Source organism: Lichenostomus cassidix, chromosome 12 (genome assembly GCF_008360975.1).
Source record: "Lichenostomus cassidix isolate B80296 chromosome 12, HeHo_3.0, whole genome shotgun sequence".
In the NCBI taxonomy this organism is placed as follows: Eukaryota; Metazoa; Chordata; class Aves; order Passeriformes; family Meliphagidae; genus Lichenostomus; species Lichenostomus cassidix.
This window is the reverse complement of record NC_139493.1, coordinates 13,543,341-13,562,981: the sequence shown is the minus strand read 5'-3', so window position 1 is coordinate 13,562,981 and position 19,641 is coordinate 13,543,341. Positions and strand designations below refer to the sequence as shown.

At 44.4% G+C, this 19,641-nt stretch overlaps 2 protein-coding genes across 9 annotated transcripts in view; one reads left to right on the top strand and one right to left on the bottom strand.

Moving 5' to 3' along the window:
• Positions 1-70: 70 nt before the first annotated feature.
• TMEM40 (transmembrane protein 40) overlaps positions 71-19,641 on the top strand; it is a 24,183-nt gene continuing 4,612 nt past the window's right edge. For 2 of the 8 annotated variants that reach the window (XR_014854753.1, XR_014854751.1), the window contains exons 1-15: positions 1,261-1,631; positions 1,957-2,174; positions 4,717-4,773; positions 5,374-5,513; positions 6,097-6,250; positions 7,601-7,708; positions 8,204-8,257; positions 9,114-9,149; positions 10,220-10,252; positions 10,610-10,675; positions 10,953-11,024; positions 11,105-11,179; positions 11,859-11,921; positions 12,383-12,474; positions 16,621-16,705. Coding sequence is in view for 5 of the 8 variants with exons in the window: in XM_085072753.1 (XP_084928879.1) it covers positions 4,725-4,773; positions 5,374-5,513; positions 6,097-6,250; positions 7,601-7,708; positions 8,204-8,257; positions 9,114-9,149; positions 10,220-10,252; positions 10,610-10,675; positions 10,953-11,024; positions 11,105-11,179; positions 11,859-11,921; positions 12,383-12,402 (870 nt within the window). In the remaining 3 variants the exon portion in view is untranslated. Of the gene's footprint in view, positions 1,222-1,256; positions 1,632-1,956; positions 2,175-4,716; positions 4,774-5,373; positions 5,514-6,096; positions 6,251-7,600; positions 7,709-8,203; positions 8,258-9,113; positions 9,150-10,219; positions 10,253-10,609; positions 10,676-10,952; positions 11,025-11,104; positions 11,180-11,858; positions 11,922-12,382; positions 12,574-16,600; positions 16,706-19,641 lie in introns of those variants that run through there. The other 6 variants (XM_085072753.1, XM_085072752.1, XR_014854752.1 and 3 more) reach the window with 6 other exon arrangements.
• TKT (transketolase) overlaps positions 13,393-19,641 on the bottom strand; it is a 23,167-nt gene continuing 16,918 nt past the window's right edge. Inside the window, exons 10-14 of the mRNA XM_085072750.1 lie at positions 19,383-19,513; positions 18,255-18,338; positions 17,983-18,076; positions 16,262-16,384; positions 13,393-14,691 (exon numbers count right to left, since the gene is read on the bottom strand). Of these exons, the coding sequence (XP_084928876.1) occupies positions 14,504-14,691; positions 16,262-16,384; positions 17,983-18,076; positions 18,255-18,338; positions 19,383-19,513 (620 nt within the window). The 3' untranslated portion in view covers positions 13,393-14,503. The remainder of the gene's footprint in view (positions 14,692-16,261; positions 16,385-17,982; positions 18,077-18,254; positions 18,339-19,382; positions 19,514-19,641) is intronic.

Genomic DNA, 19,641 nt, shown 5'->3' with positions numbered 1-19,641 from the left:
AACCCAATCCTTCCCTCCTCTGAAAAAATACCAAAAACCCCAACTCTGAAAAAATACCAAAAACTCCAAATAAACTGGAAAAGAAAGATCCATGCACAGCTGCTACATGAAGTATAACTTGTTTTACCTGTGTCTCAATCTCTCCAGAAGCATCAGAGGATGCAGAAGTGAGGAGGGCAGAGGGAGGGTATACAACCCCTCCTGGGGCACCAACATTTGACAAATGACTTACATGACCACACCTTGTGTAATCAATAGCCACTGTGCCATTGGAATGTCCCAGGGAGTCTCCTTTGACCCTGGCTGTCACTCTTCACACACATTTTCAGGTGACCAATGTCTGCTGCCTTCTGCTCTGGTGTACTGGAGGGGTCTGCCCCCTCCTTTCCTTCTCTCATGTTGCCTTCTAAAGGCTGGCTGAGTCAAAAACCATCACCTGCCAGTGAAGCAGAGCTGCCCTGAACAGCAAATAGCCCTGGGGTGGCTCCAGATAACTATTGTGCTGGAGAAGTGATGTGTGTCAGAGGTGGCTGAGAAAGGCTGGAGGGGAGCACTGATGAGCTTACAGTGGATATAGGATGAGCAGAGCCAGAGGCTTTGTTTTGCCAGCACTCTCAGTGGCTGCTGGGGACAGGTGGGGTGGAGGGCAGGGCACCTTTTCTTTTCCTGTCACTGACACAGCTGTACAGGCATTCCACCTCTGCCTCCCTGGCTTGACCTGAGCATGAAGGCAGCATGCTTGGGCTTCTAAACCTCCATTGTGGTGTCCCTGCTCAAGCCCAGGTCTCTCCCCTCAGAGTGGATTCTGCATCCCCAGTGCCCCACTCATGTCATGGGGACGCCAAACAAGCAGCCCTGGGGCTCCAGCCTGAGCAGGGGCTGTGCTGGAGCAGTCACAGGCAGGAGTGAGGGTCCTGGCTATTTGGGGCTGCTGAGGGCCATCAGTGCCTGAGGCAGGCTGGGAGCTGCCCAGCTCCTCTCCACACCAGCAGAATTGGCCCTTGGCTACCTTCCCCAGATCTTGGGGACATGGGAACACACACCTGGAGTGTGACCTCAGTAGCCAGAGGATGACATGGAGCTGCCACCGCTCACCCTGTGAGTCAGGGGAGGCCACGTGAGGCCCCAGCCCCGACGCCTTCCCACCCACCCACCAGCATGAGCCAGGGCTGGCACTAGGATCCCTGACCTGGCATTCTGAACCACCATACAGCCTTGCAGGTGAGTGCTGGGGAGGGGTTCAGGAGCTTCTTGGGGTCAAGCCTTGAGGGTGTTTTGGGGCTGTGTGCTGGCTCTTGGTACACCGCTGGCTTGTTGGTTGTTGTCTGAGACATCAAACCACTGTACAAAAAAGGGTTCTGCTGCTGTGGGGTTACAGGACTTCCCTATAACCTCTCTTCTTGACTTGAGTCTTTTTGACTTAACTTCCTCATCTTCTAAATATTTTTTTCCTCTCTGGAATCCTTACAGCAAACCTTGCACTTTATGGACAGAAAAAGATTTGTTTGCTTTAATTTTACTCAAACTACAAGCATGAACTTTTCTGGCTTCTGATGAGCTAATTTTCTTCTTTCAGAGCTTTGCAATGACCACAGAGAGGCACATGGCATGAAAAGAGAAACACAAACCAGGTAATTTCAAATGCTGCATGTAAATGTTTATGGCAGAGCTGGAAAACAGAAAGCAAACCCCCCTGGGCTTACAGGTGTGAGGCTGGCAGCAGTGCAGCCACTGTGTCTGGGCTTGCTGTGAAAGCCAGGAGGGGAAGGAAGTGCTGGAGCTGCGGCAAGGAGTGGATGGGCTGTGCCTGCTCCCTGCTCACCCCCATGGGGCTGGTCAGAGTGAGCCTGGGAGCTGCCCTCCCTGTGGTGACATGCACTTCCTGGGTCTCTCTACACGCCTGTGTTCAAGGAGAGTGAAAAGTCTGAGTTTTGCTGCTTCTGTGTCACGTTTCAGCTATATTTGACAACAGGAAGGCAAGCGGAAGGGTAGAAGAATTGTTACCTCACTGGTGGCACAACTCAAGGAGACTGGAGCAGGAACAGTTTCAAACCGAGCTGGTGTGGATCACTTTTTGTTTTCTCACTGGAAGAAACTCAGCTTTCACCACAGCTACAGCCCTCCAGGACGTCTTCCTGTGGAACCAGCTGCTAGGACCAACCTAAGAGTTGCAGGTGTGCTTTAAGAACTTGGTTTGCTTTGGTTTGGTTTAAGAGAAGGGCATTGAGGGACAATGTTTAAAATAAAATTTAGCAAGATTAGGTGTCAGCATATAACTTAAAATGAAGGGTAAAAGTAGTTTCAAAGGGAACAGGTTTAGGATTGTCTGAGTTTTGTCTTGAAGCCAAAATGATCTTATTTTACTTTATTTTAATTTTTTTTGTTATCTCATTGAGCAGTTTCCGTCAGATATATTTCATCAGCTTTACAAAATATTGTGTATGGATGTTGTTAGCCTCACTTTCTAAATCTGATTGTGCACAAATTTTATTCTAACATGTTAAAAAGACCTCACTGCAATTAAATTCTGATTTACTGTGGGGAAAGCAAGGTGAGGTCTGCTGTTCATGTCATTGCCCAGTGAGCTCATGGCTAAGCTGAAATGCCTATATATCATCATTCTCATCATGATCTCTCATGAGGTATAATCAACTAAGTCACTTTTAAAACATACAATAATTAAGCACCTATACTTATCCTTTGTTTAGATCTGATTTTCTTTCCAGAAGAGCCACAGGGGAATTAATTGTGCGCAGTCTAAGAGAAATTAGGTACCCAGCTTCCTTGGTTATGTAAATCTTGGTGACTGACTGGGCTGAGCTGTGCTGGAGGCACAGAAAGGGAGATGGGAGCAGATGCTGATTGCTCCTGCATCCTCCTGTGGCAATCAGGTCTTACCACAGCGGGATACAAAAGTGCATAAGGCAACTGTGTTTCTGTTGCTGGAACAGCTGAGCAGTCTGGGCACATGGGCCAGCAAATAAGCAGTTTTAAAGTAAATCAGCCATTAGCAGATGAGGATGAGGATGGCAGTGTCTGCTCTGCCTTCAGTGTTGAATCTGCTCTTCCTGTGAGTGTGGCAGGACAGGTTGGGCAGTGCCCATCTGCTCTCTTTGTCGTTGGGATGATGCAAAGCTGGGATAGGGCAGCTGCTGTGACAGGTTCCTGTCAGGGGAAGAGCAATCTGCCTTAAGATGCCACTGATAGTGGCCTTCACTAGGTATTAGGAACTCCAAAGACAAACCTCCTGGGTTTCACTCAACAGTGAAATATCTGGATATTTATAAAGTATTTTTGAAATTGAATTAATCAGTAAAAAAAAAAAGTGTTTGTATTTAAAGTACTTTTGTTCTTTTAGGTCTGGTATTTCTACTGTGCAGTCCAGAGGCCTAAAGGATTTAGCTTAAACATGCAACTATTGCAAGGTCTAAGTTGAGCAAACAGGAAGGCAACAAAGAGACTGAAAAAGGCAAAAAACCATAGCTGGAGATAGATAAATGCATACGACTGACATTCTTTATTGAGTGGCCAAGAACAAGTCTGTCCAGGGTGTGGTGAGCTGGGTTCCTACATTTCAACATCAACTTACCCAGCAGAGGGGACAGATGCATTTCCTGTGTTCCCTATCGGCTGCTCACAGGCTCACAGCTCCCACAGGGCTGCTGCCACAGCCACAGCAGCAAAGGCTGGATGTAAGTCAGGGAAAGGGATTATCTGCCACAGGTTTTTCTCTGGAAAATTTAAAAGATATACCTAGTTTTCAAACTGCTTGATTGGAAGTGTTTTGTTGAATGGATCCAAAAGTCATGTTGGAAGAAAAAGTGTGGCTGTAGAAACTGTTTTCCTATTGCATCCTGCATAGTGGAAACTGTGATTCAGGCTCCCCAAAAACCTTCTTTTGCATCTCTCAGTACAACTGTGGGTTAGTTGCAGTGTTGCATGAGGGGAGATGCATCAGTGCAAGATGCCTTGACCATGGTAGGCAGAGGCAACAGTTCAGAATCACAGCCACCTCAAAATGTGCACCATCAGAGTATTCTAGCAGCAGCCCAAAACTTCTGTGGTGAGTTTATCCAAACAAAAGGAAATGTTGGATTTTGGAGATGTCAGAATGCTTGTTTCTGTGGCAAATACCAGTAATTAGTCTGGGGTCAGCATTTTAAAATTTGTAATTCATAAAGCTAAAGTTAATAGAAGGTTCCTTTTCATGGCAACTTCAGAAGAGCAGATGTTGAAGCATCAAAGTCTTCTGTGAGACAAGAATTCAAAGTGTTGCGGGACTTTCCTAGGAAGTATTTCTGCTATTTTTTCTGGCTGATACATTTTAAGTATTAGGATCTTAGAGGTACAGGATAATTGTTCTGTTTCATGAATGGAACAGGGCCTATTAGTTTACTCACATCTGTGGTAAATAGTTAATTAGACACTGTGGTAGCTTTACAAAACAACAATGTGAATGATCAAGTCTGACTTCTTTTTGCTTTACTCATGATGATCAGGCTTTTGTTCTTTCCTAATAACCAAAGGCCAATAGGACTCACTCAGAGGAATCAAGAATTGGGTCCCAGAAGGGTAAATGAATCATGATGTGAAACAGAAAAGTGATTTCAAAACTGAAAGGCAGTGAGAGACGCTGTGTTTGCAGAAAATCAAAGACAGAAACCAGGAAGGTCAGTGACCTGATTCTAAATGTGCTTTTTCTCCCCTTTCAAACAGGCTCAGCAATGGAGAACTTGGATGTCCCCATCCCAGATCTTACTGAAGAACAGCAAGGTGAGGGGAGCACAGAGATCAAAGCTTTGGCTCATGCACACTACACAGCAGTGTTTGCCAGGGTGGGAATGAGTCAATGAAACTTATTTCCTCTGAAAACACACCCTGTCCATCTCCTTGCTTTTAAAAGAGAGACCAGCAGTCAATTCCCAGCTCTTCTACAGGCTCCTCTTAGACACACATGCAAGTGGGAATTTAGATACATAAAGGAGATTTTGCTGTGCATTAAATGCCTGATGAACAATCTTGCCCTGGTATCCAGCTCCAAAGGGGTCTTTGTGCCTGTCTGTAAAACAGCGTGGTCAGAATAAGTACCTGTTAAATATCTAGGAATACTTTGGGAACTTCCCATGCTTCTCCAACTGAGACAGCAGCATCACAGAGGTATCAGTAATTTGTATGGACTGTTTGAATTTTTCTGCTGTTTTGTGGCAGATTGAGGTGCTTTATACAATACAGCACCACTCTCTCCTGTGTGCTGGTATTGGGCAATGTGTTAGAGCTTGGTGTCTGTCACCACACGTACACGGAGCACCACAGGAACACTGCCATGCAACCCTCCTATACTGCTGCACAGTGACAGGCTTGTTTTCCTCACAGACATTTTCCAGAGGGTTTTTGCTGCTGATGCCAAGTACTTGGAAAATCATGAGAAAACGAACCAGTCCTTCTGGGACTCACTTGTAAAATGCTTGGCCGCCACTGACCCACCTGTCCTGAACACTGAAGAAAAGAACAATGTAAGTTACTAAAGAAACACATATCCTTGTTATGCAGATACTTTTCTATTTTTCTACTATAATCTGGGGAGAGAGAACATACAGTGCCATTATCTGATATGCTGAAATATATTAAAAGGTGTAACAGGGCGCTCAGATAAATAAAGTTCAGGCCACTGCTTTTTACTTCATTGCTCTCCATGTGCAAGAATAACTGGCTTTGTATAAATTCCTCAGGACCAGTTCAGATCACTGTGTTCCAGGCACGACTACTGTTAGTGACATTTTCCTGTAAGATACTGCAGCAATTGCGTGTCCATTTTCAGACCCTATAGATGTATTTCTCCAGCTCTCTGAATAGTTAACTATTGCCCACCATGCTGTTTTTCCCAGTTGATAGCTCTGCTCTGAGTTGTTGAATGGAATTTACATTCTCTTCCCATCTCTGGCATTACTTTTTGTCCCCAGTTTCCCCCTTGTATAGTAGGGGCAGAGGGTTACATTTCCCACAGGGTGAGATACCCTCATTTGCACATCAGGGTGTGCTTTTACAGGCTGTGTTTTATTGGAAAGATTATTTGCTATTTGCTTACATTCTTTTCAGCTCCTCGACAGTTGTGATGTCCTCCCTGGAGGCTGTGCTGCCTGCCTAAAAGCCATAGAGAAGAAAGGGGTCAGGGCAATGGTTCTTCTATACCTCTTGCTGAAGACATCCAACCCATCTGGGTACAGGCAGCTGCCCAGCTCCAAGGGAAAGGGTGAGTCCTACTTGTCTTCCTGTCAGCTGTTTTTGTTAAAATTACTGCAGTGCCAGTGGGACTTGACAGCAGCTTGAAAACTCAGGTATGTGCTTGGAAGTGATTGTTAGTGAACAACTGAAATGTCTGGAAGTACTGCTCAGAAAAGGCAATTAGGTAGGGTGGTAATAGGAGCCAAAGTTAGTATTTTACTGTAGTTTGACTTGGCTTCTGGGCAAAAAAACCACCTGTGTTTAGGGAGAGAGGATGTCCTGGGATGATGCTGCTAAAGAAATTTCTCTGACTTGAGAAAGTTTCCTCTGACTTGGTGCTTCAGGTTTTTCATATGGCTGGATTCATGGCACCTAGGACACTTTTTTGCATGGACAGTTATCCAGCCAGGCATGACCCCTCTGAGCTCTCACAGTGGTAAGAAGTCAGAGCTGAGCCACTGAGAATATTTTTGCAAATGGCCCTAGCAGCACATACAGTAAAACCAAAAGGAAGGGATAGAGCATGGCACTCAGGTTGCTGGACCTGGCAACAAAATACAAACAAACTTATTTGCCTGGTTGTTCAGTAAGAAACTAAGGGCAGTTTCACAGTGTCTGTAGTCATTAAATGTCTTTAATAGATGACAGAACTCACTTTAAATGACCCTGAATTTAACTGGGGACCCTCAAGGACATCCTCTTCCTGCTTCTGCCTTGATTAGACACGTTCCTGAAGGGGAGAGACCTCCCAGCCCTCAGCACAGCCCAGTTTTGGTCATCTGTCAAAGTAGGAATGTTGGTTGGAAGGGATCCCATCTACCTGCCTGCGCCCAAATCCTGCACCTCCTGATGTGATGCTCAGAGCCCCAGCCCTGAGCACAGCGCTGGGTGTGGAGCTGGTGTGGCCACACGAGCCAGGAACACTTTGCATCCTGGGCCGAGTCAAACCCGGCAGGTGCCTCGCCAAGACCGGGCTGTGCTGCTGTGCCACGAGAGGGAGCTGCAGCCGCGGCATTGGCACAGGGAGCTCTGGCAGAAGTAGCCCAGGGCAGGGTGAGCAATCCTCTCCATCGTTCAGCTGCAGCTGCTGCTGCTTCAGGGAGTGGGAATTTGCACAGGGGTAACATTATGAATAATTAAATGGCAGAATATGAAACTTTAGGTATCTGCCACAACCATTTAAGAAAGTCTAAACTGTAGTGTGTATGATGCTTTCATTTGATGCTTTGTACTACCCTTTGTGTGCAAAAACCAGCTGAAATTAGACAAAGGGTCTGATTTCCTGTTAGGCAACCTTTAATAAAGCCTTGTGAGACCTGTAATTGTAAAAGAGAGAAAATGCAGTCATTGCTAATGTTTTTTCTCTCTTTATGAAAAGATGAAAAATTGAAACTCCTGAAGAGATGGGAAAGGAATTTTGTATTTTCAGAAGAGGAAAAAAAGTCTGAAAAGTCATCCCATGAGTCCATGGATGAAGATACACAAGGTAAAGGGGATTTATTTTATTTTCCCTGATACATAATTTAGTCTAACTGCATGCTTGTAAGGATTGACATAGGAGATGTGCAGCAATGCAGCGGCACAGCTCTGAATAAAGTAAGAAATTGTACAAAACAGAGAACATAGAAAATCATCAGTTCTTGATTCATTATCAGCAAAATAGTAGCTGTTGTGGAAGCTGGTTTCAGAAACGTAGAAGTCTGCTGTAATATTCCTTCCCCAAATAAAAGATAATAAATTCTGACTACACCCCTTTACCCAACTTCAGATTTTGCTGGGTTTCACCTATTCAGCCATCTTTGAAGAGAGCCATGAGGCAAAAGCAGCCAGTAGTGGTCCTTGCATTTCAAAGCCTTGATTTGTACCTTCAGTCATGTTTGCTCAGTATTATATTATGAGCAAACAACTACAGTGCTGTTGTTTCTGATGCTGCTAGCACATTTTTCTTTACTCTGATGAACAAACACTTTCTCTTATCCAGACAGTGATGAGGAAAATTTAGGAAGACAGAAGTCTGAAGGCCAGTTACTTGGAGGTAGGACAAAGTGACAACAGTATTGGCTTTTACTAGAGGCAACCAGTATAAACCAAAAAAGGACAATTTTTTGTATTCTTTGATTTGGCTATTGAACAAAGGTATATGAAAATGTGTAGAAGAATGACAAGTCAGAATTTGGCTGTAGGAAAGCCATTTCTTGCAAGGTGAATCTCAACTAATGCTGACACTCGGCCATGCCCTGGGATTTGAGTTGAGCCAGAAGAGCAGCTAAATCTGCTGTTGTGGGAGGAGTCCTGCTGCTTGGGTCTGCACAGCTGCCACTGAAATGCAGCAAAAGGGTTCTGAAAACATCTGTCACAGCCTCTACTCACAGGGTCTGCAGTCAGCCCACAGCACTGAGTGAAGATCATCAGTAAGGACCACCTTTTTCCTGTGGCTTTTCCTTTCCTCCCAAAGGAAAAATGGAAAATAAGTACAATGCAGATGACGAAAATGTACTGTGTCAATGGACAGAGATAGCTATAGAGCTACAGATGTAAAAAAATTAAAGATTTAATATTTTAATTAATGTCTTAAAGTGAGCTCGGCCCAGATGTAAGAGCAACTCATTTAAATTGACATTAGGAGATCTAATCTGTCTCACAGGAGTCTGATTTTACCTGATTCCAGATACTTAGAGAGATGGAATATAGGGGGGTAATAATTCAGTATTTTCCCACTTTTTGACTGCATAGTCCCCAGCAGAGCCACTCTAAGTAGTTAGAGTTGTTCTCTTCCTTGTGTCTGTTACACGCCTGCACTGATTTCAGGGAGTTGCATGGGCTGGCACTGGCACCAGACACACACACTCACTGCAGGTATTAACTCACCTCATCTCTGTGTCATGTTTTAGGAATACCAGCAGAGATGGTTCCCTACAGAGATTCAGGTAAGTGCTTCCAGCTCACCTCATCCTGCTAGAAGGATGACTATAATTACAGTATCTTCTTTCTGACCTGCTGATACATTAAAAAATAACTCCCTGGCTGTAAATCCCTTGGTTTCCAGTTAGCCTGGTGCTGGAGCTGAGCACAGTACAGACATTCTGTTGCAAGGATGTAGCAGTGGCTGACTGACAGCAGATTATTTGTACAAGGTGTTCTAGCAGATTAACCCATTTTTGTAGGCCTGCCAGGTTCTCACAAGCAGTTACCATCCTTTTTAGGGGAAAACCCAGCAGTTCTGTTGGGCAAGTCTTTTGTTCAGTCTTTGCCAAAAAAGCTAGAGGCAGTTTTCAGCATTCCCTGAAGCCCTCTGTCTCCTGTTGAACAGGGATGCAAGGCTGGGAGGGACCTGAAACCTGATTTCTGAAAGCACTGATGCTTGGCTCTGAATGCATTCCTGCCTTAGCTCGACAGCATTCCCAGCAGGAGGTTCCAGGTGAAAGCCAGATGTCAGGCAACAGAGCAGCAGTGCCAGCCAAGAGGCTTGCACAGACTGGCAGTCTGAAGGCAGATTTCCTCCCACCAGGCATGGCTGCATAGCCCTAGAATGTTTGTAAAGAGCCCATAGCAGGAAATTGCCAATGGCTTAATTGCATTACTGAGCTCATCCCTCCTGTGCCCAGGCCAAGGCCACAGGATGAATTAGGAGAGGCAAACAGCCCAGTGGGAGCAGCCTTTTGAGAGGACATGTGCTCAGCCACTTCTGTTCTGTGCAGTGGAGAGGATATAAATTGCAGCATAATCCCCTGGGGAGGTTTTTGAGTTACCTATCCCCAGGGAGCTACACAGAACACCAGGGCAGAGGGATCCATTGCAGTGCCATATTCTCCTCACATTGGCAGATGCAGAAAGGGTCATGGTACTTTCCCACTTAGTGTTTGGCCTCTCTACTACTCACCCCAGTTTTTGTTGCAGATAGGTGGTTACTTGCTATGCTTGTTAGTGCTGAGTATTGTGGGAAGCTCTGTATTTGTATTTTTTCCATCAGAAATAACAAAACTATATTGCTTTTCAGAGATTGCCAGAAGAGAAGATTCAGATTTAGATGGTGAGTACAAACATGCAAACCAAAATTTATCTTGTGGATGCTCTTTCAGGACTTAGTTTTGCTTAGTGATGAGGGCAATAGAAGCTCCTTGATACCTAGAGATTGTCTAATCAAAAAGCAGAAGGTTGAAAACAGGTATTAACATGGACTGCTTTAATAGAAGAAATCCTGTGCAAGTCATTCCATGAAAGAAAGTTACAGTTGGGACTGCTGCACTTAGGTAGTAGAGTAATACAGGACAGACACTTGCCAGTTATGAACTGATGTTCTGCTGAGTTCTTTATCTATAGATCATTCATACTTTAAATTCCTTAATTTCACAGTTCTGTGGCCATAAAAGACATCTCTTTTTTGTAGCATATGAGAAGGAGAGCACTCGCCCCCCTCAGTGGACAGTACGGTGGATGGGCATACGGAAGGATGGTAATTGATTTATTAAATCAAACTGATGTCAAACCTGTTGAACCTTAGTCCAAGAATAAGACCTCTGGTTCAAAAAAACCCTTATTTTTTCAACATGAGTACTTTGTTGAAGTGCATCAAGGCTTCTTGATGAAAATCAAGGCTTCTCATGTTGAGCCTAGTGCATGACACATCTCAGGGAAATTGATTTCATTCCCTGTGTGGTACTCTGTACCTAAAGGTGGATTTGGAAGGTCCATGGCTGCAGTTGTGATCTAATCTTCCCTCTCAATTTCAGATGAATTCTTTCATTTTGTCATTCTTTGCTTTGCAATTGGAGCTTTACTAGTTTGCTACTACTACCACAAAGGTAAGGCAAGATTCAATAGAAGGATAAATTGTTGCATTCTAGAAAAATGAACAAAGCTAACGTTTATTTTGTTGCCTTAGACTGGACTATTTCTCTTGGGATTGGTTTAATCACCTTTGCTTCCCTGGAAACCACTGGGATATACTTTGGTCTAGGTAAGTGTCCCTACAGCAGCAGCTCTGTCCCTGCACTAAGGACAAGGTCACACAGCCACCACAGGGCCATAAACCCAACTGGGGGTCAAGTTTCCATAACTCACCACATAACTCTCCCCCGACCTCTCCCAGTTACAGGGGGGCTGCAGACAAGCAGCCTTAGTGCTGCTGAAGGGAGAGGTTGACTCATTTTTCCTGCTCAATGATCACAAGACCCTGAGTCACCTCTTTCTGCAGCAATGGCCGAATGCTGCGTTGCCATGACAACGAGTAATTTTAGCAGCAAGGCCTGTCTTCCCAGATACACTAGATAAGATGCTGTGCATTCTGGCTGCCATGCAGTCCCCTGGGACTGAGGAGGAGCTTGGGGCAGAACTTGGGTGGCAGCAGATACTGGAAGTGGTAAAACCTGGGCATTTTGGAAATCCCTAGGGATGGCGTAGGAGAGCTGCCACAAGCGGCAAGTTATGGCTCCCCAACCAAGGACTTGTCTCCTCTGTAATCTCATGTTAACCTGGTGGGAGGTTATGGATGGTTCTCTCATGACTCAGTCTGATCTTTGTTATTAATGATATTGTAGGTGTGCTTGTTTAAACAAGTGTCAGTGTTTGGATTTTGCCATTTTCCTATTTTTTTTAAAATGTTTTATGTTGCTTATCTTACACGTCTGTTTTCACAGTGTACCGGATTCGGAGTGTCCTTGACAGCTTTGTTCCTCTGATTGACAGATTCAGGCTAAGAGGTAATAGTGCTCTTTTGACTGACAGCATCTGTCTTCCCTGGACCTTCCTGGGTACTTTGGTTTGGTCAAGAATTAAGACCAACTCATTTAAATAACACTTTTCAATCTTACTGCCTTATTAAAAAAAGGAATATTTTACTACAGTTCATTACAGCTGCTGGAGTTTAAAAATGAATCAGTCTTGACTTTTTCCCTGTGGCAGAACATTTTCACATTTTTAATACTTTACCCTGTATGGGGTACTATTTCCTAGTAGTGTGTGTCTGCATAAGAATTCCATAGCTTAAATATAAACTCAAGGAGTGAAGGGAGGCTTCACTTGTTGGGTCTTCAGACAGACTCTGGGCTCGTGTTTATCCATGTTTATGGACCCAAAATATGAAGAATATTGGAAAGCTGCATGGATACAGCACAATCTGAACACAGCAGTCCTGACAGCTGTCTTTTTCTTCATCCCACAGGTGTGAGGAAAGTTGCCTAGGAGGAGTATTTCAGGAGAGTTCCCCAAACCTGGCTGTCCAAATTTCCAGTACTAAAGGAACTGCTTTATGAGGTGAACCTACCAACCACATGACCAATGTAAAATACTGACATGGGAAACCTCTGAAAAACATCACTCCTTTCCCTCAAAAATAAACCTGAAAGTGGTTTACAGGGTGGTTTGTGGCTCGTCAGAGCTTGGAAGACACTGAGATATAGCTTTGTGTTTAATTCCATTTAAATATAAACACATTCACCTTCCCTTTCCTATGCAGCCCTGTTATGGTGCATCACTCATTTGTAACAAACCATGCTAGTCTGCCTGTGGTGTACCAAAATCAACAACAGACCAATATTGTCCTGTGCTGGTTCTGGATGTTTCTGAAGGAATTCTGGCCACCTCCTCCCCCTCTCCCTGTGCTGCCCAGAGCAGACAGAGGCAGTGCTGCTCTCCCAGCTGAGCCCTGGCAGTGCTGGCGCTGGGCTGATGAATTGATTGTGGCAGAACTCGGAACAGTGGGCGGGCAGCGGTTTCACCCGAGGAGAGCTGGGGAGATGTAACATGCACTGACAGAGTGCTGCAGTAATGAGATTATTTACAACAGCAAATTTCATCTTTTTTCAGGGGAAAAACAAAGTGCTCTGTTTGACTCATTCCCCCAATCTTTTTCTTTCTTTGAGTAAAATAAACGTGGAACTTTGACATTCCTTTCATTTTATAGGGATGTGTTACGCATTACAAGGATGCAGGGCTAATGCAATCAGAGGAAGACTGCAACAAAAGGGGGTATTAAAACTTTAGTTAAATTTTATGAGGCCTTCATACCCACAGAATGGTGAAGGCAACCAGCTGAACAGAAAAAGCCATAAACATGGACTTGTAAGGAAATGTAAATCTGAAAGGTGTAAACTCAAACAGCTTAGAGTTTTACAGGAAAAATTTCAAGCCTTGCTCAGAAAATTAGAAAGGTTACCTTCTTGTTGTACTTAATTTGAAGCACTAGTGTTGATCACTCTTGCCTGCAGTTCCAGCTGCACTGCCAGAAACACCAACAGTTACACTCAGGCCTGCACCAACACAGCACAGCTGCCACCCAATCCCTCAAGGGCTGAATTGTGCAAGAAGGATGAATACAAGTTATTTCATAGTATTTATATTCTCATTTACATGGTAGTATTTACATGTCTTTGTAGAAATATTTCATCATCCCAAAATACTGTATATTTTGTGTTATTCTGCAAATAAAGTCTCGCTCACACCACTGTAGCCAAGTTAGTGGCAAATGGCTTTTGGGTGAACTGAAAATACGCAGTCACCATGCTCTGAGGAAAAGGGCTCTTTTAGTGTCCTCTGCTGTCTAATGTCTTTCTGAAAGGCAATTTGTGGAACAGTCAGGATGTGAATCTTGTTTCAATACTTAATGTTTCAAATTTGGTACTCTGCAGTCAACAATGAATTTTTAATTTAAACAGAAACTGCTTAAGGGTAAAATAAGCAAAACATTTAAAAAGTCACCTAGTGCATCCCACCATGCGAGATGAACAGCTCAGCCACTTCGAGCAGGTCACATGAGAAAAGTCAATTCTCAAAGAAAAAGCAACTTACATGTTGAGCATCAGCATCGTCTTGGGTACATGGAATTTCCTGCTCCTCTTCCAGATCCTTTTTTAGTCCATCTCAGCATCACCCCAACACTCAAAGCTACAATTTCCTATGAAGAGTCTCAACTTCTTTCACTGAGCTTGTGCTCTCTGCACTACCATTCAGCATGTCCTACCTGAGCCCACGGCTCTGCTGGCCCCCATCTCCTCATTGGTTCCCCAGGACCTGGAACATCTCATTCCACTTCAGCATCACCCAGCACATTGGGTACTTCCTCCTTGCCTTTGGGTTTTAAAAGGCTGGGGGCAATGCAGAGAGGAGGGACTGAAAACATTCAGGTATTACCTCAGTACACCGAGTGCCACAGAGAAAACAAGATTAAACCCCAGAAGGTTTTTTAAGCTGGTATTTTTATTAGAACTCTCTACATAAAGCACCTTTGCCTGCCTTGACCTCTCCGAACGCAGCTCTTCCGTTACACAGCACAAGATGCTCCGCACTACTCCGCGTTCCTGGATTTGGACACGGCCGCCCTCACCGCCTGCATGATGGCATCCTTGTCAATGCCAAACATCCTCAGCAGCTCAGCTGGCTTCCCGCTGCGGGGCACGTGGGACACAGCCAGGCGACTGACGGTGACACCGGGCTCGCCCATCACAGCGGCACACACGGCTTCACCAATGCCACCTGTGGAGAGAGGGCAGACATGGCACTGATCGGGTATCCCACATGGATTGCACATCCACACTGTGTGTGTGTGTGTCTGAGCAAAGGGCCCTGCAACTTACAGCCTTCATTCCCAGACTTAGGAAAACACAAATCACATGTGTCTGACTTGGCCAACTGTGAAATGAAAACCTTGCCCTCTATCAAAGGCATTCTGAGGACAAGCAGGCTGCAGGAGACACCTGCCTCTCAAGGGTACAGGACTGTCAGCAAACTCTCACCACCTTGGCATCAGTCACCAGGAACCAGGTTTAAAAATACTCTTAGACTGAAGAGCATTTACAAGTGTACTTAACATGCTGAAATTCCAACCAATCTCAGCAGCACTTCAGAGCTCCGTCTTTTCACAGTGCATGTACGTGCTGCTGGGCATCTCTCTGGGTTATGTAATGTATTCACAACCTTTGCTCAGAGCTCAGCTCTGACTCACTATCAGTCACAGGGACTAAGGATGCAACAGGAACTGCATGGAGGCAGGAGAGACACTGGAAGCAGAAGTATTAAGGAAGAAGAAAACAGGACTTGTGTCAAAAGCATGTGCTGTGAAACCTGATAGAAGAGGCACCTTAGTGCTACCCTTCAGCCAGAGTGTGTTCAGGATCACAAGGCTGCCCACAGCTCCAGGCATGGTGGGATTTAACCAAACAACTTCCAGCCAGAGGCATCTGTGTGGATGCAGCTGGTGAGATCAGTGTGATGGGGCCTGCAATGCACTCAGGGTTCTGATGCACAGACACCTGCCCTGCCTGTACCAGAAAGCACCATGCCAGCACAAAGCCCCTGTTCAGCACCTCAGAGTTAAGACTCTGACATCTTGCAAACCTGCAGTAAAATACTCATCCAGGGTTGGACATTAAGCTAGAAAATGATGAGGTTCAGTGATCTATCACCATCCATAGTCTGGAACAAAAGTATGGTGTATCCAGCACTTACAGTAGAACTAGCTCACTTCAGGTACCTGGCAGGAGTGATGCTCACCTTAAATTAGGATAATATTCTCATAACTATGTCTACTGATTTCTGTTAGTAGGTATCTATGATAGTGGAGAAGAGGAGAGGAATTTATCCTAGAGCAACTGTGGAAACTGTCAAAACCATTTGATTTCAAACAACCTGGGGCCAAGCTTTTGGACACCTGGAATACTTAAGAAACCTGTGCAGCAATGGTCTCTCTTGCAGTTTCACACCTGCAGAGCAGCTGCTGTACAGACATTCAGAGAACACTGTGCAGAAGCCCTGCAGTGCGGAAGGAATTTACAATTTCACTAGGCACAAATGAATCCAGACTTCACTCAGACCAAGCACACAAAGGGCACACAAGGCCAAGTTAATGAGAAAGGCAGTCCTGATTAACCCATTACACCTTAGGAAACTTTCAACCCTCGGTGTCACCTTCTAATCCTAACGGCAACAAAAAAGACTGAAATCTCCCTTTTGCTGTAATGGAATGACAGCATCAGGTCTCATACTGCTCTGTCAGGTCAGAAGCTGGGAGCTTCCTGAGGGCTGTGACCTCCCAGACCCTGCTCACCTTCATGGTAGTGGTCCTCAACAGTGATGATTCTCCCCTTGGTTGCTCTTGCATTTTCAAGTATTGTCTTCTTATCCAGGGGCTTTATAGTGAAGGGATCAATCACACGGATGTAGAGTTTTTCTGCATAAATAAATGAAATAATTTGCAACAATGAATTGCAACATGCAAGACAATGCCAGTGGTACAGGCAATGGCTGTGGTCTTCAGGCAATGGTGGGCATTATGAGAACTGCCCACACAAACTCCCAGGTACCTGTACCTATGGCTTATCTACCACAGAACCCAGCCAGCCCTAATTTTTGTATGTATTCTTTCTCCATGTACCTTGTGGAATAGTGATATTCATTCATTCACAGACATGATGGAGGAGGCTTGGATGAGTGACTCAAGGTTACGAGGAGCACCCATCAGCAAAACAGTCATCTAAATGGCTTTCCCCAGGTAAGAGCAGAATCCAGTCACCAGAAAATCCTCCCTATTCAGATTGTCAATTGTAATTTTTTTCCCAGACCTTTATTTTACCTTTATTGTCAAGCCAAGTGCAATTTCCATCTGATTCTTTGCTCTGGAGGCATTTTGAATTCTTTTTTTAATTGCGGGCTGCGCACTCTCAGGTGTGCCTGTCTGAACTGCCCAGCCCTATCAGGGCACCCTTAAGGCTGGTTGGCAGCAAACCCAGAATCTGCCCAGCCCTCACAAGGCAGGTCCAGATGGCTCATCAGAGCTGAACATGAATGGCAATTGTTTGTGAAGAATAGCAATTACGTGAGGTTGTCTCTGATCCTGCCTGGCTGAACACTCCTACACATGAAGAGGTCCTATTGTCTGATTTGTGACTGAGGGCTCTTTAGTTGTCAATACATTTTGGGTATTAGACACTGCCTCTGCACCATGGGATTATCTCTCCAGAGGTGATTACTCGCACTTCAAGACTAGCAGAGCATTGTGAAGTGTGGTAAATGTAGGAAAATAATAGTGGTTCTGAAAATACAACTTTCAAAATGTTCTATGCCTGGTGACCCAAGGTCATGACAAAATATCAGTCCACCCAGATACTGCACACAAAGCTCCCCATAAGCCACAGGCAGCATTACTGTATTATCTCCTGCTGTTTGTAATCTCTTCCTGGGCACAAGCCGCTGACTCACAGATGGGTTTTTGATGGTTTCTTTCTTTTATTTCATTGAAGGATTATTGCTGTGAGATGTCAGTGACTTGAGCACTGCCACAGAACTGTGCCACTCCCACGCTAGTTCAGAGCTCGTACATAGAAAGGAAGCCAGGCTAGCAGTGAGCCTGACCCAGGGCTGAGTGCCCACAGGCACACAGGTGACAGGCTGTGGTTTGGAACCTCGCCCCAGCCTGTTTGCAGGTGATTGTGCTGTAGCTGGCCTACCCAGACCAGGTGCCACTCCTGCTTCTCACACATCGTCCCAAAACCTCTGCCCACAGGGCACTATCGTGGATCAGCAATTCTAAGGAGACCTTGATCTGATCCATTTGGCAATTTTCATGGCTACTAATGCTGCTAAGCCAACTAAAACCTCCTCCATTAGGCTGCCAGCTACATGCTGTATTGTACTGTATCAGCTAAAAGGTGACTGACTAGCTGTCTGAACAGTGTAATTAATGTTTACCAGTACAAAGGGTGAGCAGTTAGGCTGACTGGTATTGATCTTTTTTTCTGTGTAAAGTGACAAAAAAGAAAAAAGGCCCACCTTTTCTCAGCTGCTCTGCTGCAGCCAGTGCTTCATGCAGAGTGACTGCTGCTCCAATCACAGTCACTTGGTCATCCTTACTCTTCAAAATCACCTGCAAGAAAACATGTCCATGTATTTTTAACACTAAATCTTACTGGGTTTTTTTACAGTTCTAGAGCTTTAATGAAAAGATCAAATCTTTGGCATTGCATTACTTTAGAGGGAAAAGGGTTTTTACAAAAGGAACACTGCTTTTTTTTTCTAATTCTATTTATTTGTGCAGCATTTACCTTTGCCTGTCCAATATGGAAGTCCTCATTGTTGTTGTAAATGACAGGGTTTTCAGGACGACTGGTTCTGATGAAACAAATGCCCTGTTTCCGAAGTAAACGTTAGAAGTTAGGAAAACAGAAAGGTGTTGACATTCTAGTTGGTAAACTGTATGGAAAAAATACAGCAAAATGACTTTTTCTATTTGTCTGGTGTTCACCCTTCTGTGTTACCCCTGGCTTTTATAGGTAAACTCTCTCTACGTCACCAATTCCCATTAATCCTTTGTGGCAGCTGGTTGCTCCAAACAGTACAAAACACTTCACCTCCTCTTAAAGCACACTGATAACTTAAAGAACTTAAAGTTCCCTTTCTGATTGCAAGATGTTTATTTCTCTTTTGCTCTCTTGTGGAAATGGAGAATCCTACTTGAGTTAATTAGACTCTTAATTAGAGCCCTACCATATGTGTGCAAATTTTACTCTGTCAATTTTAAATTAAAGAAGAAATGCTGGCCTGAAAGCAAGAAAAAATGCTTTCCATCAAGTAATGTTCAGAAGCCTTTCCAGAAGAAGTAGCAAACTCGTACTTAAATCTCTTCTTCACACTCCTTTCCCCATCTCCCATCTTTTTTCCCACAAACCATGCATCACATTTATTACACACCAAATTTCTGCAGCAAGATTGTAGTAGCAAGACTGAAATTTTTCAAATAATTTGCTCCTTTCTCAAAAAACCCTCCCATGGCAGCCAACGGAAGTATCTATCAAGGAGATGGTCAAAATCCTCAATATAAATTTATCTTTCCATGTCCAGCTTCAATTTTGATATTGTACTAGGAGAGCACTTTTAGGTTTGCTAAAGACCTAAGGGAGTTATACTTTGAGTCAATATAGATTCAAACTGCACTTGCTGTGTAATCATTTACATCTCCCCAAATTTGGCCCACAGCACTGCAGACTGTTCATTCCACACCAGGTTGGACAGAATGTCTGCAACCTTTCCTTGCAATGAAAACATCCCACTGCCACGCTGGAGCCTCAGGAAGAATTTGTGTGGGTAGAGACATGCAAGAAACATGCCAGAAGCAACAAGAGTAGTACAAAAGACAGAATTATTCTCTGGCCCAGAAATACTGTGATGCAAACCTTGGTGTTGGCAGCTATTTCCACTGCTTTTTCAGTGGCTACAGCATCACTGGGGTAAAACACAGTGGAGTTTGGAATAGCCCGGAACATGCACAGATCCTCCAGTCCCATCTGAGACGGCCCATCCTCACCTGAAAGAGTTAAAGCAGAGTTATACAAGAACAAGTGAACATTTTTGACAATCACTCAATATAGCAGTGAGGTTCAATGTAAACCAGGCAAAAAAGAGAAAAATATAAAATCAGGCACACACACGACA